This window comes from Anabrus simplex, chromosome 1, assembly GCF_040414725.1.
Source record: "Anabrus simplex isolate iqAnaSimp1 chromosome 1, ASM4041472v1, whole genome shotgun sequence".
Taxonomy (NCBI): Eukaryota; Metazoa; Arthropoda; class Insecta; order Orthoptera; family Tettigoniidae; genus Anabrus; species Anabrus simplex.
In genome coordinates this window covers 1,477,628,174-1,477,655,025 of record NC_090265.1, presented here as the reverse complement: position 1 = coordinate 1,477,655,025, position 26,852 = coordinate 1,477,628,174, and the positions used below count along the sequence as shown (strand labels likewise).

Sequence of the window (26,852 nt, the reverse complement as noted above, 5' to 3'; positions counted from 1 at the left end):
GCCAAAATTGAAACAGAGCGTTTGACATTCATCAAGTTGAACCAGAGCAAACTCTGTTCTGAAGAGTATATTCAACTTCGAGATGTGATTAACAGTGATGGAAATGCAGAGAATGTCGGCCAGATGATCATTCTTCCAGCAACAGACATCGAAGTCCTCGACATATGCATGAATATGCTCAAGATGCCATGTCGTATGTTCGTCATTATGGCACAGCAGATTTATTTATCACATTCACGTGCAATCCGCAGTGGATAGAAATCAAACAAGAGTTATTCCCTGGCCAATCAACCATTGATCGCCATGACATTACGGCTAGAGTCTTCCAACAAAAGCGGAAATTTTTAATGGATTTCATTGTGAAAAATAGCGTGTTTGGGAGACGTACTGCTGGATGTATTCTGTGGAGTGGCAGAAACGTGGATTGCCTCATGCACATATTCTGATTTGGTTGGTTGAGAATATAAGACCAAATGAAGTTGATGAAGTGATATCAGCTGAAATCCCTGATGTACAAGTAGATCCAGGCTTGCATGAGGTAGTTATTAAAAACATGATTCACGGTCCCTGTGGAACACTTCATCAAAATTCACCGTGTATGGTGGATGGTAAATGTTCGAAGCGTTATCCACGGGCATTAGTACCAGAAACAATTACCGGAAATGAAGGATATCCACTGTATTGACAAATGACAAAGATGTTGATTCCCATAGGGAATCTGAAATATTTGTTCCGAATGAGTAAATTTATAATACCAATATAAATGGTCCATTATTGGACATTATAAATTTTCCAGCTAACTCATTCCCAGCCCAGCCTAGCACACGTGGGCGAAACGCTGGCAACCAGGAATGAGTTAGCTGGAAAATTTATAATGTCCAATAATGGACCATTTATATTGGTATTATCCACTGTATTGTCGCCAGTCGACTGCAGACAACGGAAGATCAACAATACCGAATGGAATCCCACTCTGAAGAGTCTAATGTCAAACCTAAGACGAAACGCTGGTTAATAGAGCAAACGCATGAAAAGCCGTACATCTAATTTTTGATCTGAGACCAACAATAGTCAAAGTAAATCAACAATACATTGAAATTGATAATCGTTGGATTGTTCCATATTCACCAATCCTATCAAAGACTTTCAAGGTGCACATCAATGTTGAATCTTGCCTTTCCATCAAATCTATCAAATACATTTGTAAATATGTAACCAAAGGAAGTGACATGGCTGTGATTGGTGTTAGTGCAGAGAATTCCAACGATTAAGTTACCCAATAACAAATGGGCCACTACGTTAGCAGTAATGAAGCAATTTGGCACATTTTTTCTTTTCCCATTCATGAAAGACACCCCACTGTTGTTCACTTAGCCATACACTTAGAAAATGTTCAAAGAGCGTATTTTACGGCTCAGAACGCATTACAATGAGCTGTTGAACCACCATCTACAACCTTGACCAGTTTTTTTAAATTGTGTCACAATGAAGATTTCGCCCGAACACTGCTATACTCCGAAATGCCAAAATATTATACTTGGAATCAATCCTCAAAGAAATTTCAACGACGGAAACAAGGAAAAACCAGTTCCAGGTTACCCAAATGTATAGTTCACCGATGCAATAGGTCGAATTTATTCAGTCCATCCAAGCAACGATGAGTGTTTTTATTTGCGATTGCTATTAGTCAATGTTCGAGGCCCAACATCATTCCATCATTTACGAACTCTTAATGGTGAATTGTGTGGCTCTTACAAAGAAGCCTGTCTGTGTTTGCAACTGTTAGAAAATGACGCTCATTGGGATCAAACTCTCAATGATGCTGTAATTTCTTCACAACCTCATCAAATACGAACACTGTTTTCTATAATTATATCAACAAGCTGCCCATCAAAACCAACTGATTTATAATAATAATTTCATGTGGCTATTTCTAGCCAAGTGCAGCCCTTGTAAGGCAGACCCTCCGATGAGGGTGGGCGGCATCTGCCATGTGTGGGTAACTGCGTGTTATTGTGGCGGAGGATAGTGTTATGTGTGGTGTCCGAGTTGCAGGGATATTGGGGACAGCACAAACACCCAGTCCCCGGGCCATTGGAATTCACCAATGAAGGTTAAAATCCCCGACCTGGCAGGAAATCGAACCCGGGACCCTCTAAACCGAAGGCCAGTACGCTGACAATTCAGCCAACGAGTTGGACAACTGATTTATGGGTTAAATACAAAGATGATATATGTGATATCTTACATCAAATGTGCATCACAACAGGAAATCCAAATTTATAAATCAGTGAAGAAATGTACAATGTGGCGATAATATTATTGAGAACATGTGGTTGATGATGTCAAACAAAGTATTATCTCAATTAGGCATGGCAGCGCCCAATCGCCCGATGCACAACGCTTTTAATCAAGAGTTGCAACGCAAAAAAACGGTTCGATCTTGATGCTTTAAGAGAATCAGTGCAAATAAATCTTCTGCTGTTGAACCAACAACAAAAGTATGTATTTGATACTCTAGTGAAAGTTGTAAATGATGGAACTGAAGGGATTTACTTCTTGGATGCTCCCAGGGGTACAGGAAAAACGTTCTTAATTTCATTGATATTAGCAATAATTCGCTCACACAATGAAATTGCACTCACACTTGCTTCATCAGGCATTGTAGCTACATTGTTGGAAGGCGGTCGAACAACCCATTCAGCGCTAAAATTGCCGTTGAATATGCAAAGCAACGAAACTCCAACCTGCAACATAATACTAATATAATGGTCTGTTATTGGACATTATAAATTTTCCAGCTAACTCATTCTTGGTTGCGTGCGTTTCGCCCTCGTGTGCTAAGTTGGGTTCGTCAGTTGGGACTTAGCATACCTCCCAAGACGCAAGGCTATGCATACCGTGGAGGCCACTGCATAGGCTACTTGAAGCCACCAGCAGTGCCAATGCACTATGAGAGCTATGTCTCATTTCCAAAAATTGATGCCTGCCTGGCCATCAGATGATATAGATGTTGATTCCCATAGGGAACTTAAAATATTTGTCCTGAATGAGTAAATTGATAATACCAATATAATGGTCCGTTATTGGACATTATAAATTTTCCAGCTAACTCATTCTTGGTTGCCTGCGTTTCGCCCTCGTGTGCTAAGTTGGGCTCGTCAGTTGGGACTTAGCACACCTCCCAAGATGCAAGGCATAGTGCATTGGCACTGCTGGTGGCTTCAAGTAGCCTATGCAGTGGCCTCCACGGTATGCACTAGCCTTGCGTCTTGGGAGGTGTGCTAAGTCCCAACTGACGAGCCCAACTTAGCACACGAGGGCGAAACGCAGGCAACCAAGAATGAGTTAGCTGGAAAATTTATAATGTCCAATAACGGACCATTATATTGGTATTATCAATTTACTCATTCAGGACAAATATTTTAAGTTCCCTATGGGAATCGACATCTATATAACCTGCAACATATCGAAGAACTCTGCAATGGCAAAGGTTTTGCAGCAAAATAAATTGATAGTGTGGGATGAATGCACCATGGCACATAAAAAGTCTTTAGAGGCATTAGACTGAACCATGCAAGATCTGTGGAACAATCAAAACCGATTCGGTGGAGCGATAATTTTGTTAGCAGGAGATTTTCATCAAACATTGCCAGCGATTCCGCAGTCAACACCAGCTGATGACCTTAATGCACGTTTAAAGTCATCAGTTTTGTGGAAACACATCAAGATACTAAATTTAAGCCAGAATATGCGCGTCGAATTGCAAAATGATCCATCTGGAGAGATATTTTCAAAACAACTAATTGACATTGGTAATGGCAAATTCCCTTCAGACGTTCTGACTGGCTGCATTACTTTTCCTGACAATTTTTGTCAGTTTACTGAATCCAAAACCGAACTCATTCAAGAGGTGTTCCCAAACATTGCTCAAAATTACAGAGATCATATTTGGTTGAGCGAACAAGCTATACTGGCTGCCAAAAACATGGATGTAAATGAATTAAATTTCAAAATTCAAAATGAAATTGCCGGTGAATTGAGAACATAGAAATCAGTTGATTCCGCTACAAACCAAGATGATGCCATCAACTATACACCCGAATTTTTGAACTCACTGCATTTGCCAGGACTGCCGCCTCACATTCTTCAATTAAAGGTCGGATCAGTGATCATAATGTTGCAACATATCAACCAACCGCATCTTTGTAATGGCACACGGCTAGCAGTGAAAACATTACTGGACAATGTGATCGAAGCAACCATTCTAATGAGGAAGTATAAAGGAGAAGACGTCTTGATACCACGCGCCCCTACAATTCCGACTGACATACCATTTGAATTTAAACGACTGCAGTTTCCAGTGCGGCTCGCTTTTGCTATGACCATAAATAAATCCCAGGGGCAGTCATTGAATGTTTGTGGCATTAATCTTGAAAACCCATGTTTCTTGCATGGCCAATTGAATGTTGCCTGTTCCCGTGTTGGAAAACCATCTTTGTTTACGCGCCAGGTAATCAAACAAAAAATATAGTGTTCATTAAAGCTTTACAATGAAAAACATCTTCATTAGTGTTGACTGGAATCAGTGTTTTCCATGATTGTTATTTCCTACAAAGAAAGAGGAGTAAGTTTCGCCACATTATCTTCACGCCATCAACTTATCAAATTACTTGATTTGCAACGGGGGATAATTATGGCTCTGTGAAGGATTTGAAGACCTACTGAACAGTTCCCATCTACATTACAGTCAATCAGGGTTATTTCTGGGTAGTGATATGCTGTGACCTATTAGAGCATTTCCTTATTCACAATCAAGATATTAATATTGCAGGTAATGAAAACACGTCTTTCCAGTAATTTGTTACTAACTTTTGGTAGCAGTAGAAAATGAACACATTTGATCTTGTAGTCATTTGCATTATTCTGATTTTTGCATGTAGTACAGACTGAATTTAAGTTAGTTCCATTGTCATTTATTTTTGACAGAACGGCATCTGTCAGGTCAGCTAGTCTTAACATAGAATTCAAACCACTATCAGCTGTACATTCTCGTAGCCACATTATTATTTTGCAGAACATATCAATTACACATCTTGTTCTTTACTTCCTTCTTCAGTGCCCTGTACAATGCTCTGGATTTTACAAGCAAGTTTAGAATATTTTTCTGCACTTTATGTTCGGTATTTAGCATCTTCCTCTCCAAACATCTTGCGCTAGATAGAGCAGCCAGTCCTTACATTTTTTATAGTCGTATTTGTTCTTTCTATTTACCGTTAGATGCTAGTATAATTCCTAAATATTCTATCTTACGAGCATTATGTGCCCTGGAGGTAGTTAGCAAAAGAGATAGAGGGAGACCAAGCAGATGGAGGGATTCCCTGCGTGAGGATCTGAGGTCATTGACCTCTAGTACCACCTGCTATTGTTTACGAAAAGGACCACGTGCTTTTGTTTATAAACGCAAGAAAATATGATAGATACTTCCCAGTCCAAATTTTGCAACATTTTTGTAACGCTACTTTTTTTGTCCGAAATCAAGCTACTTTTCTTAGGATTTTTTCCAGTTCTTGAATAAAATAATCCTGGTGAGGGTCCCATATGCTGGAACCATACTCTAGTTGGGGTCTTACCAGACAGTGGCTGCGATTGGGAATTAGAAGTGGGGGTGTAAAAAAATATACAGACAACAGAAAGTAGCCGGGTTGAGGGATATAGCGGGCGGGGGGGTATACACATCAGAAATGAACAAAAAAGATACAAAATGGTAAGTTTTTGATGCTCTTTGAGCGAATTTCGACAGAGAGGTAAAGGTTGACAGTTTACTAACTTAAGTGCGGCAATAATAGTTTCTTGAGATTTTGATTCAATACTATACAATAAAACTTTCACCAACGAAACAATATTACACATGTATTGCAATTAAGTAGAAGTACACTATAAAAAACTAAGAGACAATATTAAAGAGACTGCCAGACTGACAAATGCATGCGGCAAGCAGGTGAATCATACCTCGGTGTCCATGACCTTGGCAAAAAAATATACCCCTGTTACTCTTCCTCATAGCATTTGCGAAGTCTCCACTACTTGCTGTGGCGCTATACAAATCGGTTAGCTGTGACAAACAACATTTTGTGCGTATTTTCAATAATAATTTTGTTAATAATTAAAAATTTGCACAACCTGTTTTTTAAATAATTCCTAAGTTTTAGCTGGGTAAAATGAAAATAAATAAATAAATGGTATCGCTTTCTCCCTTAGTCTGTTACCACAGACTTATATGCCCTCTTCTTTACATCCTTACTATAACCCCTAAATATCCTCATAACCATGTGCAGAGATCTGTACCCTTTATTTACAATCATATTTTGCGATTACCCCAATGAAGATCTTCCCTTATATTAACACCTAGGTATTTACAATGATCCCAAAAGGAACTTTCACACCATCAACACAGTAATTAAAACCGAGAGGACTTTTCCTATTTGTGAAACTCTCAACCTGACTTAACCCCGTTTATCACCATACCATTGCCTACTGTCCATCTCACAACACTGAGGTCTTTTTGCAGTTGCTCACAACCTTGTAACTTATTTATTACTCTGTATAGAATAATATCATCTGCAAAAAATCTTATACCGAGCTCGATAGCTGCAGTTGCTTAAGTGCGGTCAGTATCCAGTAATCGGGAGATAGTAGGTTCGAACCCCACTGTCGCCAGCCCTGAAGATGGTTTTCCGTGGTTTCCCATTTTCACACCAGGCAAATGCTGGGGCTGTACCTTAATTAAGGCCACGGCCGCTTCCTTCCCATCCCTAGGTATTTTCTATTCCATCGTCGCCATAAGACCTTTCTGTGTCGGTGCGACGTAAAACAAATAGCAAAAAAAAAAAAAAAAAAAATCTTATCTCTGATTCCACTTCTTTACACATATCATTGATATATTTAACCTTCAGGAGTTCCCCTCTTAGTTATTACAGGTACAGATAAAGCTTCACCTGCTCCAATTCTCTTTCTATTTTCTAGAAATATAGCCACCCATTCAGCGACTCTTTTGTCTAGTCCAATTGCACTCATTTTTGCCAGTAGTCTCCCATGATTTACCCTATCAAATGTCTTAGATACGTCATTTGCGATACAGTCCATTTGACCTCCTGAATTCAGGATATCTGCCATATCTTGCTGGAATCCTACAAGTTGAGCTTCAGTGGAATAACCTTTCCTAAAACCAAACTGCCTTCTATCAAACCAGTTATTAATTTTGCAAACCTAATATAATCTGAAAGAATGCTTTCCCAAAGCTTACATGCAATGCATAGCAATTATAACTTCAATCTATCCATCTTCCTTTAAACATCCCATATTTTGACTCACAGAATGTCAGTGATGATCTCTCCCTCACATGAAGTCTCCAGCTAGAGATCCAAATGTGGAATTATTTTCCCTAGAAGGAAGTTCTGATACAATTATACAAAGTAACCCACATACCATAAGGATTTACAGCTGTATTTAGTTGTCTCTTTCAGTCATGCGGTAGTATCAACATTACTAAGCTATCAGGTAATTTCAGTCAATCAACCAGACTACTACCCTTGGAACTTCCAAAAGGCTTTCACCTTTTGACAAGCTTGTTTCCCAGGAAGAAGATAGGAAGGTATGTGATCATTCTAATGATATATTACTTATATCTCATGCTAAAAAATCATGGCAAGAATACTGGAAATACGAAGTGGGAACACAACTGAAATGTTTGGTTACCGAAATGAAAAAGACAAAATATGGAAAAAAGTGATAGAGGAAAGAGAAAGGGAAGAGGAATTATAAAAGTCAGAAATTTGAAGACATGCAGAATTTCAGGAAAAGAAAGGAAATCGGCAGGATACAACATGGGAGTATTTTCTACTACAGAGTATGGAATCTACTTTGGAACTAAGATGGCACCAATGAAGGCTAGATAAAATGTCATAGTATATTTCATATCTATTACATTCGTCAAGTTCATACTGTGTCATCTCAGAGTTGAAACCATCAGATCTCAGTTAAGTCTAGAATTGCTTCCATGTACCAGTGCCAGCATTCCTATCTAACCTCTCATGGTAAACTTTTATTCTCTTCTGATCCTGACAGTATTAGGTTTCAGAGGCCGGAAGAGTTTCAGTTTCTGCTTTTCATAACCCTTCCTCTCTATGTTCCTTGAATATTATGCTGAGAGTTCATTCACTTTCATAACTCGGTTATTAATCTAAAATATTTTTGGATATTTTCACTTTCTTATAACTGGCTCAGTTCAAACCAATTTCATGACTAACAGTTATTCCAAGTTGATATCAACTGCAATTAAAAGTAAACCCTCATCTTGTTTCTAAGCTGGACACTCTTCAATGTATCTGGAATATGACTGCATAGTAATGTCTCATCTTCAAAAGTTTGCAAAAACATTAATTTCCCTACAAGAATGAAAGATATATTTTAATGGGACATTCAGTCAAGCATCAATTGCTATCAAATAGGGTGGGAATGTGTGTGTGTGGTTAGTTTAACTAGGCTGAACATGAAATGAACTAAGTAATATGAAGAATCGAATAATATCCTCAAAATGCAAATATCTCATCAGATATCTTTATTGCACCCATGTTACACAGCTATAACGAGATCAAAAAATAACACTGAATGTGGTAACAGACATACTTCAGCATTTTTTGCATATAAAGAAGAGACAGAAACTTCTATTAATCCTCTGTGCTCTCCCCACCGTCAAATAAATACTCGTGTTCCTGCATATGTTCTTGAAGTTCATCTTCTTTTGATGAAACCTGATGAAAGAAGAAAAGTGCTTATGATTATCTACTTACAATGTAATTCATATTCTCATAAATGAAGCAATGAAAATAAAAAAGTGGCAATTCCTTTCCACTTATACAATTACTATAGAATGTGAACATTCTAATGGTTTACCAGGATGGAAATACCCATTTGCAATGGCAGGATCCTGTACAGGTGAACAGACTTGTAATAAAACAAGACTGGAAAATATTTGGCTTCTGGCAAATCAATACATATTAACATATATTACACTCTTCTGTATTTCATAAGTCAGGAAAAGAATTCAGGGTGCAAGGAGAAGGCTGGCAAGAGGAATTCTAGAAACATTACATGACGAACTGAATAATAAAACCAACAACAGTGTAGAAACAGAATGTACGGAAGTTATGATGATTTCAATTTTCTTCTCAGTTAATAGTAGGATCAAAGGCAATAACACTGAAGGGGAATCTGGAATTGTTAAGCACTGAGCTATCAGAGAAAACTTCAAAAATGGCACATTCCAGTTTTTCCCATTTTAATCAATAAAATTGGGATCATTCAGAGTATATGTTGTATACTTCCTAGGTATAATATATTCTCCTACTTCAGTGACCATTACAAGCAAATACTACAAATAATTTTTTTTTTTTTTGCATTAAAACATAAAAGGCAAAACAATTTCAGTTTCTGTGCTCATATCTGTAACACCTGCGTATTATGTATATGTGCAAATGGAGCATATAATGTTTAAAATAATCATCAATTAAAACTGCCACAGAGAAAAACTATTCGTGATTTACATTCTGCACGATATTCTGTTCACAACCACCTGCATTTTAAATGAAGTTCAGTTAAATGAAAACTCAATATTGCACAATATTTTATTTCCTGTATATACTTTTGAAGTTGTACCGTTGTGATGGTTAAGAAGGAGATTGATATTGATATGATTGATATTTGAGTGAAAGAGGTCTATGATCCAAGTTACCTATATTTACAGAGGGAGAGGAATAACTAGATCACATGGAGAAAGACAATATTAAGGTATGGAAAATGAAGGATTATTATAAACAGGAAACAAGGACTATTTTAGATTCAAACAACCAAAAGTTCCTGGAATCAGAAGAGAACAAGAATAGGGCACAACAAGGCTTGCAGGGAACACAAAAATAAAGAGCATGGAAGACATCTTAAAAATTAGCCCTCCTGAGGGTGCCGCAAGTGGGGCAGTTGCCCCAGGCCCTGCGCTGTAATGGGAAGAGAGAGATTTCCTTCAGGAAAAATAACCTGTTTACAATTCCTAATTCATTCTCGGGATTCAATATTTAGAAACATTTTGTAAGACACATCACCAATATAAGATGATACTGTAATAGTGATAATGGTCATAATTTAATCAATTTCTCAGACATATTTTACACAAATATTTCCTAAGCCTACCAGTGCTAGTAACCGTCACAATCAAGTAATCAATGCATAGAATTAGCATTCTTTCAATCTTCTGAACAGTGACAAGCAGAATGCTATTCATTTGACAACTTTTACCTTATGTTGAGAGGTCTCATCTGAAACTGATCTTACTTGGAGACTGGATATGGTACTGAAGCAAATCATCTATGAGCTGAAGAAACTTATTATGGAAACCACATTTAAGGTGGTGGGGAAAAAAAAAAACGTGTTCAGGACAATAACTTATCCCACTGGAGATGGAAATTATTGTAAATTATTGTAAATGTATTATAAAAATATGAGAGAATAATAGAAAGTAAGAAGGTTTGCAGGAAATAAAAAATAAAGAGCATGGAAGACATGTTAAAAATTAGAGAACATAGTTAGCAGGGCCCCCCTGAGGTGCAAATCTTGCCATATCCAACACAAAGAAAAAGACTTTCGGACAGTCTCCACCTGATAACAATCTTGGTTTGTGCAAAACTGTCAGATTATGATTCAATTAAACAGATTTCCTCTCAATGCAAAATGCAGACAGTGAGATTCTACTATAAAGGTTGGAGATTGTTCTAATTAGAACAGTCTGACACCACACAAAAGGTGACAAATGGTATTTAACACATACCAAGTAGTATACAATCTGTGTATTATGAAGTCAGTTGTTATATTATTATACAATGCTTTCCTTTTGTTTCAAATTTTTAGTAGGATAACAGTACAGTAACAGTGATATGCAAAAAGTCAGAGTTGCTGTGAAATAATTACCTACATCACTGACCCTGCAATTTACTTTTGCCCTACATCTCGCAAATCAAAGGAACGGCCCTAATTGTTAGACCTGGGTCAGGGTTCAATGGTTGTCAAATTTAAGTTGTCTGGAAAATTCCAGGCATATTTCAATATATACAATTAAGCCTCTCTGCAAAGTTGTTTATTTTAAATATATGTGCAGTAACTGATGGACTGTGCTAATGTTGCTATTGTTTATTTTAAATATGTGCAGTAGCTGATGGACTGTGCTATTGGTTGCTATTGTTTATTTTAAATATATGCAGTAACGGATGGACTGTGCTACTGGTGCTATTGTTTATTTTAAATATGTGCAGTAACTGATGGAAACATGGCCCAGCAAGCCGGTGATGGATTAAAAGTTGCTTTTAAGAAAAGGAACATTAAGCTGGAAGGATATATCAGAAGACTAGCCAGCAGACTACGATTTGGAGCACTGAATATTACAACATTAACAAAGTGGAGGAAATTGTGGATGTGAGGGAGAAAAAGAAAACAGATATACTAGGTTTGTCAGAGATAAGGTGAAGAGAAAGTAATAAAGAACTGAGGAATGGTTTCTGGCTGTAGTGGAGTGGAAAGGAAGAAGGGATAGTGGAGTGGGAGTAGTAGTGAGAAAGGGACTGAAAGTAGAAGTTAAAGGGATGAGTGACTGAATTATGAAAATAAAAATATTTATACAAGGAAAGATCTTGGAAGTACTTCAAGTGTATGCCCCTCAGGTAGGCTGCATTCTGCAAGAGAAGGAAGATTTAGAGGATCAACTGCAGAAACAGCTAAATGGCCACCACATTATAGTCATGGGAGATTTAAATGCCCACGTAGGTATGGGCAGGAGGGGCTACGAGAATGTGCTGGGACAAGAAGGTTAGGGAAAGAGGAATGATGAAGGAAATAAATTGCTGGAGTTTTGCAAGAGGAATGGATTGATGGTAGGAAACTGATGGTTTAAGAAGGAGAACCACAAGATAACATGGTATAGCAGGGATTGGTCAATGAAATCAGTTGTGGACTATATGCTCTTCGACTGTGAGATGAAAAGGAACATCACATATGTGAAGGTAATACCATCAGTGGCCTTAGAAAGTGACCACCGGCTGTTGGTAATGAATCTCCAAATACCGAAAGAAAGAAAAAATGCAGAAGACCAGGAGAGGAAAATAAAAGTATGGAAATTGAAAGAGAAGGAAACCAAGGAAGAGTATCAAGAACTAATAAGGAAGAAATTACCAACAGGCGAATCAAGGACAGGAGAGGAGGAATGGGAAAGATTTAAAAGTTGGTAAAAGCTGTTGAAACAACATGTGGAAGGACCTGCAGAAGGAAGAAATGGAAGGAGACACCATGGTGGAATGACAGAGTGAAAGAAGCAGTAGGGAAGAAAAACGAGACCTTTCGGGCGTGGTTCCAACAAAGAACACAAGAGACAAGAGAAGACTATGCAAACAAACGGATGGAAGCTAAAAAAAGTGGTTACAGAGGAGAGGAGAAAGTGGATGGAGACGTAGACACAGATGATGGAGGAAGATAGCAAAGACAATCGGAAAATATTGTATGGAATGGTGAGAAATAAAAGAAAAGAGTAGGCAGAGTGAAGTGGACAGAACAGAGGATAAAAATGGTAACCAAGTAGAGAAAAAGGAATATTCTGAGGACCTCCTGAATGTGGTTGGATTAAGCGAAGATTATATTGAGGAAACTGATGACAGGTGTTAGGAGAAAATGGAGGACCTTCCATAGGAAAAATTAAATGTATTCTCCTAATTCAATACAAAACATAATTCCATTATTAGATGGAGCAATAAAATTCAAACATGTTTCGACTTGTATCTTGTAAAAGAAAATGGAGGCCTTAACTCGGGCATAAGTGGAGGAAGCTGTGAAGAAGATGAAACTGGGAAAAGCACCAGGAGTGGATGAGTTAAGTGTGGAGATGATAAGAGCTGCAGGGGAAATGGGTATACAGTGGCTATACAGGATGATGCGGGTAGTGTGGAATGAGAAAAAAGTACCGGAAGATTGGAAGAAGGGTGTAATAGTACCCATCCTTGAGAAAGGAGACAGAAGAAAATGTCAGAACTACCGTGATATAACCCTGATGTGTCACTGTGCCAAGATACAGTATATGAAAAAGTACTGGAAAAGCAAATAAGAAAGTCAGTAGAAAAATAATTCAGAGAAGAACAGTATGGCTTTAGACAAGGAAGGTCAAATACTGACCTCATATTCACAGTGAGCAGCTACAAGAATGACACTATGAGTATGGGGAAGATTTAGTGATGGCCTTCATGGACATAGAGAAGGCATATGATAGTGTCCGTAGAAACAAGATCTGGGAAACTAAGAGAGTACAAGCAGTAAATGAACAGATAGTGACAAGGGTGAAAAATATCTACGATGGAAGCAAAAGCTGTGTTAAAGTCGGAACCGAAAGAACTGGATGGTTTAAGTTAACAAATGGTGTAAACCAAGGAAGTGCCCTCTCACCTCTACTATTTATAGTGGTGATGGATGATATAATACAGAAGGTAGCACAGATCATTGGAGAGAGAAGAATGAAAGCAATGCTGTTCGCAGATGATCTATTAATATGGGGAAACCATGAGCGTGAAGTGCAGGAACAGCTCAATGTATGGGATGAAGTTGTGTCATCTTATGGAATGAAGTCCTCACCACAAAAGAGTGAAGTGCTGGTAACGACACGAAACAAGAACCGAGTGCATAATGGCATGGCATTAGGAGGGGAGCAGTTGAAAAGAGTTGAGAGTTTTAAATACCTGGGAAGTGTAATTGAAGAAAATGGAGGAAACAGGATGGAGATCAATGAAAAAGGAAGGTGTGCAAATGGATTCTTTAAGAGTGTGGGAGGAATGATATGGAACAGGGATGTACCACAGAGATGTACAGGTGTTATCTACAAGACTTATTTTGTGCCAATTCCGACATATGAATCAGAAACATGGGTGCTGAAGGAGAGGGATAAAAGTAGAATACAATCAGTGGAAATGGAGTTTCAAAGGTGTCGAGTAGGTTTAACAAGAATGGACAAAGAAATTAGGGAGTTCGGGAGATGGTAAATGAGGTACCCCTAAACAAAAAGATAGAAAGATCAAGGCTGGAGTGGTATGGACATGTTAAGAGAATGGGAGAAGAAAGGATACCAGGAAAGATGTTAGAAATGGAGATGAAGAGAAGGAGACCTAGAGGAAGACCGAGAGACAGAAGGCTGAAAGGTGTAAAGAAGAGCATCGAGGCAAGGGGAGGGGACTGGACTAGACTGAGAGAAGAGAAGTGGTGGATGGACATGATGATGATGCTGCTTGTTGTTTAAAGGGGCCTAACATCGAGGTCATCGGCCCCTAATGGCACAAAATGAGAAGAAATGTAAGGACAATTAAAAATCCATAATCCTTAATACTGTCATAATCCATAATCCACTGACCAGAATTCAAAACGTGAGGACGAAGAATGAATGGATGGATATGAAGTTAAAACTATCAGTGGATCCGACCCACAATGCCCTCCATTCCCAGAAACTAGCATTAAACAATAGTATTACTGACCAAGGAACTGCTTCTAAAGCACAATACTGAATCAATGGTGCTTGTAGTTTAAACGGGTCCAAAATCCGGGTCATCGGCCCCTCATAATGGTAGTTATCACTAGGAAAGTAGAACCATGGTATTTGTCATGTTGCGGTGCTAATCAAAAGTAGCGTAGACTCGTGGTATTCCACACATTATGGTACTACTCACAGGTAATGTAATGCGCACATGTAACACAGACCTATGGTGTTTCGCACATTGTGTCGCTATTTACAGGCAACGCAAACCTATACAGGCAACGTAAACCTACAGTGTTCTTCACATAACTCGACTAACCACAGGGACTCGCACTATCCCGTGGTGTTCCTCACATAGTGGGTACTAATCATAGGCAAGGCAGAACCAGGGTGTTGCTCACCCATGGTGTCACTCATATAGTGGTACAAATCAAAGGTACTGTCATAGTGGTACCACGCGCAAGTAAAAGTGACCCATGGTGTTCCATGTGTGGTGGTACTAATTACAAATAGTATCACGGTTCTAATTTCATCATCCCTTGGTTACCCCTTTTAGTCGCCTCTTACGACGGGCAGGGGATACCGTGGGTGTATTCTTCGTCTGCACCCCCCATCCACAGGGGGTTGTGTGTTCAGTCCACGAGAGGTATTTTATTTCCCTCGAGTCCGCCGGCAAGCCAGTTAGGAGCCCCCTATCCGCCACCTGGGACGTGCCACATGGGAGTATCATCTCTCCCCCTGCTACGCCAGCGTAGTAGGTTAGTGGGGTGAATGGACAGAAAACGATGGAAAGGCTTATGTTCCAAGCAGACCCAGCCAGTGGTTGGAAACTGCTCCAGATGATGATGCAAAGTTGTGTCAAAATCAGTAGCAGCTGTGTGATTTTATTAGGGTTTAAATATGTGTGAGCAAGTTGGATTTCCAACATGAAAGGTATTTTTTCTAGAAACCATGTGACATATAGCATAATTTATGAAGTATACTGTTAGCAAGTGAACAATTTGAAGGTGGTTTGAAACATCCAGTAATTTCAACCACAACAAAACTTGTTTTTTTTTTTAAGAACTCCAGCGGCTGATCCAAAAATTAACGACAGATTTAGTAAATTCTATGAACTATTCATGAACATTTAGTAAAGCTAAGGTGAACATCTCATTATGTTTCTGGAGTAAAACACAACCTGTTTCAGAAAACAACAGAATTGAGCCATTTAAGAAACCATGAATTATTGCAGTAGAAAGATGAAATCTACAGTATGCAAACAATTCTTCAATTAGGCTCAGGCAGACCACATAAAAGAAGTTATGCTCCACCAGGACATAGGTTACAGAAGGATGATATTGGTGGGACCTTTTTTCCACATCAACCATTAACTAGACATTGCCCCATCCAATAAGACCTGTTTTGATGTCTGGAGATGAATAGCATTTGATGATTTTAGTACTTCCAGAAATATCTGAATAATTTTCATGCCTCCAAGCCAACCTAGTTCAATGTTGGAATTTTAAAATCCTTGAATGATATACTTTGTCATGAAATAAAATACTGGAACATTTCTGATCATAGTATAATAACAACAACAACAACAACAACAACAACAACAACAACAACAACTACAACAACAACAACAACAACAACAACAACACTCATATGGCTGTGTGCAGACATTTTAATCTGACACCATCTGGCTGTCTGCTCATTAATTTTCACGTTTTGTTTTACTCTAGGCCTACTAGAAGGCAGAGTAAACCGAATCAGTTTTGGGTGCCTGTGGCTGAGTTGTATTTAATTTTGTAGGGTAAACACCAAATGTGTCACCAGAGATCTTTTACATGCCAACATCGCATGACATGGAGTGCAGAATGGACTTTTTTTTTTCCGCCCATCATAAATTCGACTACCTCTGCCAGGTTTGAACGCACTATCAGGTATCTGGACATCGACTCTACCACTACACCACAGAGGCAGCTTCTGATCATGGTTCTCCATGTGTTCAGGCAGCTAGGATTAATAAATTTACCAAGGTCCTCAAACCATTAGTGTTAATAGCTCACTGGGACTCTCTTTCATATACATCATTCAGGATCACAAGTCTTTGGCATGCCCCCGACCGACGAGAGCAGCCGAGTCTCATTTCCACCAGACAAGTCAAAGATTCCTTGAAAGTGACAAAGTAACAGCAAAAGAACTGGAATTCAGCGAGATACTACTACTTCCTTCATCACCCTTATTCATGGAGCACCTGGGTTGTACTGTGGATCTGATTTCCGTCCACTACTCACACCTCCCTGAAGACACAAGAGATGCGTGTCACTTCTGGCGTACTCCTTAGATCTTTGTTCTCATCTACTCTGGTGCTTCATATAGACTATTAATGAGATGGGCTCACCACACTTAAAGGCATTTCTTAAAAACTAACTGCCATGTTTCAATGATGCCATCCCTGGCTTAGAAAACAGATGCTGCCTGCTGGGTTTTAGTAGCATTTCCACCACTGAGGGATCAGCACCCAACTACAGAAGCTCCTCCGCCCAAAGTTGTCGACCTCTTTATAGAGTCAGGTTATTCACTGCCGTCAGCGAGATACTATCCATACTATAGCAGGATGGCTAAAAAAACGGTAAGGGAACAGTTAATTGTATTATGAATAGACAGCAGAACTTTAGGCACTGAAAGGAGACATCTTTGGTGGCAAAATGTTTCTTATACCAGGTGGTCCACCAGCCCATTGCGATCCAGTTTTATGCATCCCTTCACATTTACTACAATTCTGAAAGACATCGGTCCCTCTCCCTAAACTGGAGTAATATAACGAGATGTGTGTTTACAGGCTAGAAAAAGGCAGAAATTGTGAGCTCTACTATTAATTCATTATGGGTACCTCGAATGAAACCATAAAACGAGTCCAAATATGCAGAACACGTACTTTAAAACAGGAGGTGGATGCACAGACCAGGAGCATGGTACTGTATATGATGGGAAGTGGGTGCAGTAGGTCAAGTGTCGCAGTAGCTCACATGGCAAGCGGGTGGGGAGATATATGATAGTGGACAGTGCTTGAGGTAGGATGTTCGAATCCCATTAAGAATTTTTTTTTAACAGCCAGTTGCCTGGGATGTTGTAAGGTTGCATACCTGATAGCTTCCAAGGACTGATTTGTTTTTTTGACCCTATAAAAGGCCGTATGTATCGTTGCATTGGGTATGGCGCTGGGTTGGACGAGGATGAGGAGATGATGGTCTGTGGCCAGTCAGCTACGTCGTACACGTTCCAAGCTTCGTAGACCACAGGTAGGGCAAAGTATACCCCATTGGAATGATAACAACAGCAAGTATGTAGCGGCGCAAACTCCCCTCCTTCAAAGCAATTCACAACACAAAGTTTATTCACTGCCTTGATATGTATTCCAGCGACGAGTATGTGGATATGTTACTTATCTATGGAGAAGCTAGAGAGAATACATACCAGGCAAAACGCCTGTACCAAGAACGCTATCCGGATAGACAACAACCAACAGGCATGACATTTCGGAGTGTAGAAAGACACCTACGTGATACTGCATCCCCGGGAAGGACACGGTCTGTTCGAGATCATCCCATGACGTCTGCTGACAATGAAGAGGTCGTGTTTGACGCTATCCGGCGTAACCCTCATACTAGCACACGGGCCACTGCACAGGAGACGAACAACAGCAGAGCGTCTTTTATGTGGATACTGCATACCCACCGGTTTCACCCGTACCATCTGCATTTTTTTTGCTAGTGGCTTTCCGTTGCACCGACACAGATAGGGCTTATGGTGACGATGGGATAGGAAAGGACTAGGAATTGGAAGGAAGCGGCCATGGCCTTAATTAAGGTACAGCCCCTGCATTTGCCTGGTGTGAAAATGGGAAACCACGGAAAACCATCTTCAGGGCTGCCAACAGTGGAATTCGAACCCACTATCTCCCGGATGCAAGCTCACAAAGACTTACAACAATAAAAATCTTCCACCTTTTTGATACTTATATTTGCATTTTAGCAAATTAATTAATTACACACAGTACATGTTTCGTTCTTTTTTGGAACATCTTCAGCTGTTACATAGCTTAGGTGATTCACTAAGTGTTTATCTTTTTAAGTACATTATGATCAGGTACCTTGTTCTGCTTAAATACTACGTAAATATAAATTGACTTAAAATGAATTAAAAACAATGTGGTGGTTAAATGGGTTTGTGAAATGAGATTGAATGGATATACTTATAGTTAGCCTATTTCAAAAACTATTTCTATTCGTTTGAACACTTGTTAAAAAGTATCCAGCACTTTTTCACTAAAATATTTCGCTTGTCTTCCAGTAAAATGTTTTTGAAAAAATGTATGTCTTTCCTTTGACAATGTTCTGAATATTGTTAAGTGTTCACTTCATTCACTCCCTCCAAGGTGGCTGCTATTTGTTTTTGAACTTACATAATATATCTTGAATTGGGTTAGTTACGGAACCTACAGTAGAAGCTGATTGCCATTTGCTAATAATAAATGAAATAAAATAAATGAAATAAAATAAAATAAAATAAAATAAAATAAAATAAAATAAAATAAAATAAAATAAATGGGGGATTTCCTTTTTTGATTTAAAAAAAATGTGTCTGTACTAGGAAACTTAGTATATAAAAATAAATTCATACCTTGCTGTTGTCAAAATCCATTCCTACTGTGACCTTGGAGGACCTATGTTTGAAGCAGCCTTAATGATGTGTGTGTTCTAATGCTTGCTCCACCTTCAGGGGAGGCAAGGCTGTGGAGAGGGGAGGAGGCATGTCGCTTACAGTCACGGTTTCGGCTTTAGAAGGGGGAGGGGGAGTGGATATACGAGATGGCGGAAGTTCGTTTTCTTTCTTTTACTATCTGTGTTGTTTATTTTGCTTAATGTTTCAAGATTTAATAATATCCCTTCGAATAAAGGATTCCTGTTGTCAATTATATCATTCACGTTATTATCCTGATTACTTTGTTGTTCCAAATAAATATATAAATTTTCTAATGTATTTAGAAGAGCTCCTTTGTTTATTTTGCATAATATTGTCAAATCCTACTCTATAGTTGTGAACTGATGTCCGGTTGTACTCATATGTTGGCCCATCGCAGAAATTTTTTTGTCTTTCAGCATTGACACGTTCTAAGTATCTTACCGTAAAACTACGTCCAGTTTGTCCAACATAAGTTTTTTCACACTGATGACATTTCAATTTGTAAACTCCTGATTCTGAATGTTTGTTTTTTCCTAGCGAGTTAACACTATTGTAATTAAAGAATTTTTGCTTTGTGTTATTTCTGGTTGAATACGCGATCTTATAGTTATGTTTTCTGAACAAATTCGTTACTGTATATAAATTAGGATTGTTGAAATTGAACTTGGCGTATTTATCTTCTTTATTTCGGGTGTTAGATTAGTGTGAAACTTCTGTTTGAATTGTCCGATTATTTTGTTTACCATATTTAGTCCAAAGCCATTATATTGGGCTTGTTTACGGATAAAGAGCAGTTCTTTTTATCATTCTGTGTGGGAGAGGGCTATATTAAATGCTCTATATATGCAACTGTAGTAAGCCGATCTTTTTTGTGGTGCCGGACGCAATGAGCAGTTCTTTATCGTGATAGGAGTAAAAGTGGGTCTTCTATGATGTTAAAAACAAACTCTTCCTTATCCCGTCTTATATTTATGTCTAAAAAATTTATGGAACCTTCTTTTTCATCTTCTACAGTAATTTTTACTGTAGAATCTAATGAATTTAATTTATTGAGGATATTATCACTGTTGTTCACTCTATGATCTATTACTACAAAAGTGTCGTCTACAAAGCGTATCTATAAATTGAGACCCTCTTTTTGTCCTATTATTTTGGTATGTTCGAGATAATCTAGATAAATATTGGCTAAAATGTCAGAAGTGGGAGCTCCCATAAGGAGGCCTTCCTGTCTATGTATCTTCTTATTAAAAGTGAAATAATTGTGTTTCGTAACAAATTTAAGTATATTAATGAAATCTTTTATTTCTGGTAGGCTGAGTTGCTTATGTTCTATTAGATTCTTCGTAATAATTTTTATTGTTTCTTACACTGGAATATTTGTATACATGTCCTTGATATCAAAGGAGTACGTTACATGATGCGGTGTTAATTTAAAATTCTTAAGTACTTTGGAAAAATCTACGATATTTTTTATTGGATTTTTGTTGTAAAAAAAGTAAGGATTGGTTAGAAATGTATGTATGTACTGCGATGTTTTATAAGTAGGACTGCTGCGGAAGTTTATAACTGGTCTTATGGGTATTCCTTCTTCGTGTAACTTGGGTAAGGCCCTTGCAGTTGGAAGACTGGTATTCATGTTAATCAGTTTTTGGACATCTTGTTCACTTAAAATGAAGGTTGCATTTTTTAGTATTGTTTTGAACTGTTTTTGAGTACTAATTGTGGGGTCTCGATCTATTTTTGAAAAAGTGCTATTGCTGAAATTTTTTTCAGTTTTTCTAATATATTCCTCCTTATCTAAAACTACTATTGTCCCCCCCTTATCAGCTTTCGTAATTACGATTTCTTCTTGTTTTATTTTACGTGATAAACTTGAAGTGGGTTTATTTCTACTTTGGGGAAACTTTTAAACCTTTTACAAGGTACGGAATTTTCTTTTTTACCTCATGTCTGACGTCATTTTGAACTTTGTTGGGGAGTTTCTGTATAGCAGTTTCGACTTCTGTCGTTTCGGAAAATGAAGCTGTCTTGCAATGCAAGCTCAGTCGCGCGCCCCTAAGCATGCGGCAAACTTGCCCGGTCCATCTGCACTTGCACCAGAAGCTCCATGGTCATGATTTCAATACCTGGGTGGCATTCTGTCAATGGATCCTCCAGCATGTTGACACTGATCCTGCTTTTCTAGCGACTCTCTATTTACGGACGAAGCACGATTCCGCAACAATGGAACCGTTAATCGCCATAATATGCATTACTGGAGTGTGGATAATCCCCATTGGGTGCGACGGACAGCTTTCCAGGTAGAGTGGGGCATGAATGTATGGTGTGGAACCATGGGTGATCACCTCATCGGTCTTTTACAGGGTCAAATAAACAAATCAGTCCTTGGAAGCTATCAAGTATGCATACCTGCCAAATTTTGAAAAGGCCTATCAGTAAAACTCACACGCAACGAAAAATCTAAGGATTTTCGACATACCCCAGCTTAAACTGTATATAGGATAATATCTTTTGTTTATTTCCACCTATTCAATACATTACAAGAAGTTGGCATTTATTTTAAAACATTATTCAGATGAGACATGTTTCGCCTCTCACTTTGAGGCATCTTCAGTCATTATCAAATAACTTATTATTTTACCAGGCATCTGATTAAAGATATTCAAAAATGTGTTTGATGATTATAAGAGAGGTAAGATTTATGTTAGTTATAAACATGTACATGAAGTAACTAGAAATTCAATATATTGATAAAAACGTATGTAGTTCTTTGTTGAATAGGACTTGTTTGATTCCACTATAGTAAGAGAAGGTGGCTTGAAGCCGTAGTCGTTAATAGATGTCTTTTTTTTTTTGCTATTGGCTTTACGTCGCACCGACACAGATAGGTCTTATGGCGACGATGGGATAGGAAAGGCCTAGGAGTTGGAAGGAAGCGGCCGTGGCCTTAATTAGGGTACAGCCCCAGCATTTGCCTGGTGTGAAAATGGGAAACCACGGAAAACCATATTCAGGGCTGCCGACAGTGGGATTCGAACCTACTATCTCCCGGATGCAAGCTCACAGCCGCGCGCCTCTACGCGCACGGCCAACTCGCCCGGTAAATAGATGTCTAATACATAGTGGAAGGCATAAAATATCAGTTCTATGAGAATATACATTACATTCAAATGATACTAAAAACTAGTGGATTCAAAGGTAGTACATATAAAATGTTCAATGAAATAACTATTGATCTAATAAAATGATAAACACATATGTAGTTCTTTGTTAATTAGGACGTCGTAAGATTGTACGGCTTAAAGCCGTAGTCATTAATAGATGTCTAATACATAGTGGAAGTCATATGAAATCAGTTCAATGAGAATATATAATACAAACAATTGATACATAAAAACTGGTAGATTCATAAGAGGTACATTTAAAAATGAAGGCGTCATGTGACTATAAAAGACAGTTGATGGCTTAAAGCCGTAGTCAAGGTTTGAAATGTAGGTCAAATAACTGCTAAATATATGGTAAAAAGATATAAAGTCAAAATATACAGCTTAGTATAAAAAATATGAAGGAAAAACATTCCAATTGCTTGACAAAAGTTACTTGACGTTGGCATGCGTATGTCCGTGATATTTATTGGTCAACATTTCGTAGGTTATATTAGATTTATTCGGCAAGATTGCGTTGACAAGAAGTTCACCAGATGTTTATAGTTGGCCTAATTTGTAAGAAGAAAGTTGCAGAGATGATGATGGGTGGAAATTCTCAACGTTGGTATGGTTTTTTTTGACGTGAAGGTTGGAGAGCTGTTGTGTTCTTCTTCGATGACAATATATTTTATATAACGTTGATTGTAATTAATTTATACTATTGAAGAGTATTATGGAAGTTTGATGAAGCTGTTGAATTATTGTTGTTATAGAATGGTTCTGAAATGAAGAACAGAACTGTAGTTAATTTGACGAAAATGAAAGAAAACATGGGAAGGTTTTGTTTAAGTGTTGTTAGTGAGAAAATGTTGGTGCTTACCTATGGCGTTGTAGGCCCATTTAACAAGCTGTGTGAGGCGCTATTAGGATACTAATGGTCACTAAAGGTTTTTACTCCTTGTGTTGTACGTATGTCGTCTGGCTAGAGGGGGGTGGGTAGGAGGGGGCGGAGTTGTAGGCTTGTGATTCGTGAACGGGAGGGAGTTGTGAATGGTAGGGGAAGTGGAGGGGCGTGTATCATTTATTGGTTTCTGAATGGCGCGTGAAGGGGAATTACGTAAGATGGGAGGGGGAGGGGGGTATGATGTATTTGTTGACGTAGGGGTGTTTGTTGATACTGTTTTGAAAATATTAAAAAACTTTTTGTCCTGAAGGTTTACATTATTGAATAATGTTACTATTTGGTCATATAAAGGGCTTCTATTGTCTATTGGATCATTTAAATTCTTATTAGCATTGAATTTTTGGTCCAAAAATATGTATAAATTTTCAAATTCGGTCATAAGTCTACCTTTTTTTACTGTTTTTAAAATTTGAAGGTCCTGTTCAATTGTGGTAAAGTTGTGCCCCGTTTCTTTCATGTGATTGCTCATTGCTGAGTGTTTATTATGTTTCTGAGCATTGAAATGTTCTGTGTACCTAGTTATGAAGCTTCTTCCTGTTTGTCTGATGTATGAGCTGAGGCACTCATTACATTTTAATCTATAGATACCCGAGCCTGAGTATTTATTATTTTCTGAATTTATTGTATTATGGTTGAAGAACATTTTTTGGTTTGAATTTTGAGTTTTGAAAGCTATTTTGATCTCTTGATTTTTTAAGGTGTTGGTTACTTGGTGTATGATTGGGTTGGTGTATGTAAAGGTTGCGAACTTTGATTTTTCATTTTTTATTGGGGAGAGGTTTGTGGATAGTTTCAATTTAACTTTATTGATTAGTTTGTCTATGATAGAGGGATTATATCCATTAAAAGTGGCTATTTCTTTTATTGTATTTATTTCTTTTTTAAAATTGGTCGCTGAAAGGGGGATTTTTAGAGCTCTGTACACCATACTATAAAATGAGGACTGTTTGTGTGATTGTGGATGAAGGGAACTTTGTTTAATAGTTATAGGTGTGAATGAGGGTTTTCTGTAAATTTGGAAATCAAACTTATTGGAAGTTCTTGTTATTGTGATGTCAAGAAAATTAATTGATTTGTGGTTCTCGTCCTCTTTAGTGAATTTAATATTGTTATCCAGATTATTTAAATAAGTTAATATGTTTTCACTATTGTTGAGGTTTTTGTCAATTATTACTAGCGTGTCATCAACATAGCGTAGCCAGAGATTTAATCCATTGATGTTATTTATTATTTTGCTGTTTTCGAGGTTTACCATATAAATTTCAGCAAGTATTCCGGATAAAGGGTCTCCCATGGCCAGGCCTTCCTGTTTGTATATTTTATTGTTGAAAGTGAAAAAGTTGTTTTGTAAGACGAAGTTTAGTACTTTTAAGAATTCTTCTATTTCTATTTTGCTTAAATTGCTATGTTTGAAAAGATTGTTTTTTATTATTTCTATAGTTTTTTTAGCGGGAATGTTTGAATACATGTTCATGACGTCGAAAGAGCACAATGTGTGATTAGGTTTTAAGTTAAATTTTTTTAGAGTTTCACATAGTTCTATTGAATTTTTGGGGTGTTTGTTATGGAATTTGAAATGTTTTTTTGAGAAATTTCTGGAGGAATTGTGAGGTTTTATATGTCGGGCTATTTTGGCTGTTTATGATTGGTCGAATGGGAACGTCCTTTTTATGTACCTTCGGTAGTGATCTGACAGCCAAAATAGCCCGACATATAAAACCTCACAATTCCTCCAGAAATTTCTCAAAAAACATTTCAAATTCCATAACAAACACCCCAAAAATTCAATAGAACTATGTGAAACTCTAAAAAAATTTAACTTAAAACCTAATCACACATTGTGCTCTTTCGACGTCATGAACATGTATTCAAACATTCCCGCTAAAAAAACTATAGAAATAATAAAAAACAATCTTTTCAAACATAGCAATTTAAGCAAAATAGAAATAGAAGAATTCTTAAAAGTACTAAACTTCTTCTTACAAAACAACTTTTTCACTTTCAACAATAAAATATACAAACAGGAAGGCCTGGCCATGGGAGACCCTTTATCCGGAATACTTGCTGAAATTTATATGGAAAACCTCGAAAACAGCAAAATAATAAATAACATCAATGGATTAAATCTCTGGCTACGCTATGTTGATGACACGCTAGTAATAATTGACAAAAAACCTCAACAATAGTGAAAACATATTAACTTATTTAAATAATCTGGATAACAATATTAAATTCACTAAAGAGGACGAGAACCACAAATCAATTAATTTTCTTGACATCACAATAACAAGAACTTCCAATAAGTTTGATTTCCAAATTTACAGAAAACCCTCATTCACACCTATAACTATTAAACAAAGTTCCCTTCATCCACAATCACACAAACAGTCCTCATTTTATAGTATGGTGTACAGAGCTCTAAAAATCCCCCTTTCAGCGACCAATTTTAAAAAAGAAATAAATACAATAAAAGAAATAGCCACTTTTAATGGATATAATCCCTCTATCATAGACAAACTAATCAATAAAGTTAAATTGAAACTATCCACAAACCTCTCCCCAATAAAAAATGAAAAATCAAAGTTCGCAACCTTTACATACACCAACCCAATCATACACCAATTAACCAACACCTTAAAAAATCAAGAGATCAAAATAGCTTTCAAAACTCAAAATTCAAACCAAAAAATGTTCTTCAACCATAATACAATAAATTCAGAAAATAATAAATACTCAGGCTCGGGTATCTATAGATTAAAATGTAATGAGTGCCTCAGCTCATACATCAGACAAACAGGAAGAAGCTTCATAACTAGGTACACAGAACATTTCAATGCTCAGAAACATAATAAACACTCAGCAATGAGCAATCACATGAAAGAAACGGGGCACAACTTTACCACAATTGAACAGGACCTTCAAATTTTAAAAACAGTAAAAAAAGGTAGACTTATGACCGAATTCGAAAATTTATACATATTTTTGGACCAAAAATTCAATGCTAATAAGAATTTAAATGATCCAATAGACAATAGAAGCCCTTTATATGACCAAATAGTAACATTATTCAATAATGTAAACCTTCAGGACAAAAAGTTTTTTAATATTTTCAAAACAGTATCAACAAACACCCCTACATCAACAAATACATCATACCCCCCTCCCCCTCCCATCTTACGTAATTCCCCTTCACGCGCCATTCAGAAACCAATAAATGATACACGCCCCTCCACTTCCCCTACCATTCACAACTCCCTCCCGTTCACGAATCACAAGCCTACAACTCCGCCCCCTCCTACCCACCCCCCTCTAGCCAGACGACATACGTACAACACAAGGAGTAAAAACCTTTAGTGACCATTAGTATCCTAATAGCGCCTCACACAGCTTGTTAAATGAGCCT

General features: G+C 37.7%; 1 protein-coding gene across 3 annotated transcripts in view; it reads right to left on the bottom strand.

Moving 5' to 3' along the window:
- LOC136858425 (metaxin-1) overlaps window positions 1–26,852 on the bottom strand; it is a 236,578-nt gene that overhangs the window by 29,513 nt on the left and 180,213 nt on the right. Inside the window, exon 7 of one of the 3 annotated variants that reach the window (XM_067137955.2) lies at window positions 8,689–8,813. The exons of 1 other annotated variant lie outside the window; for it this stretch is intronic. In XM_067137955.2, coding sequence (XP_066994056.1) covers window positions 8,730–8,813 — 84 coding nt within the window. In that variant the 3' untranslated portion in view covers window positions 8,689–8,729. Of the gene's footprint in view, window positions 1–8,605; window positions 8,814–26,852 lie in introns of those variants that run through there. One more of the 3 variants, XM_067137954.2, reaches the window with a different exon arrangement.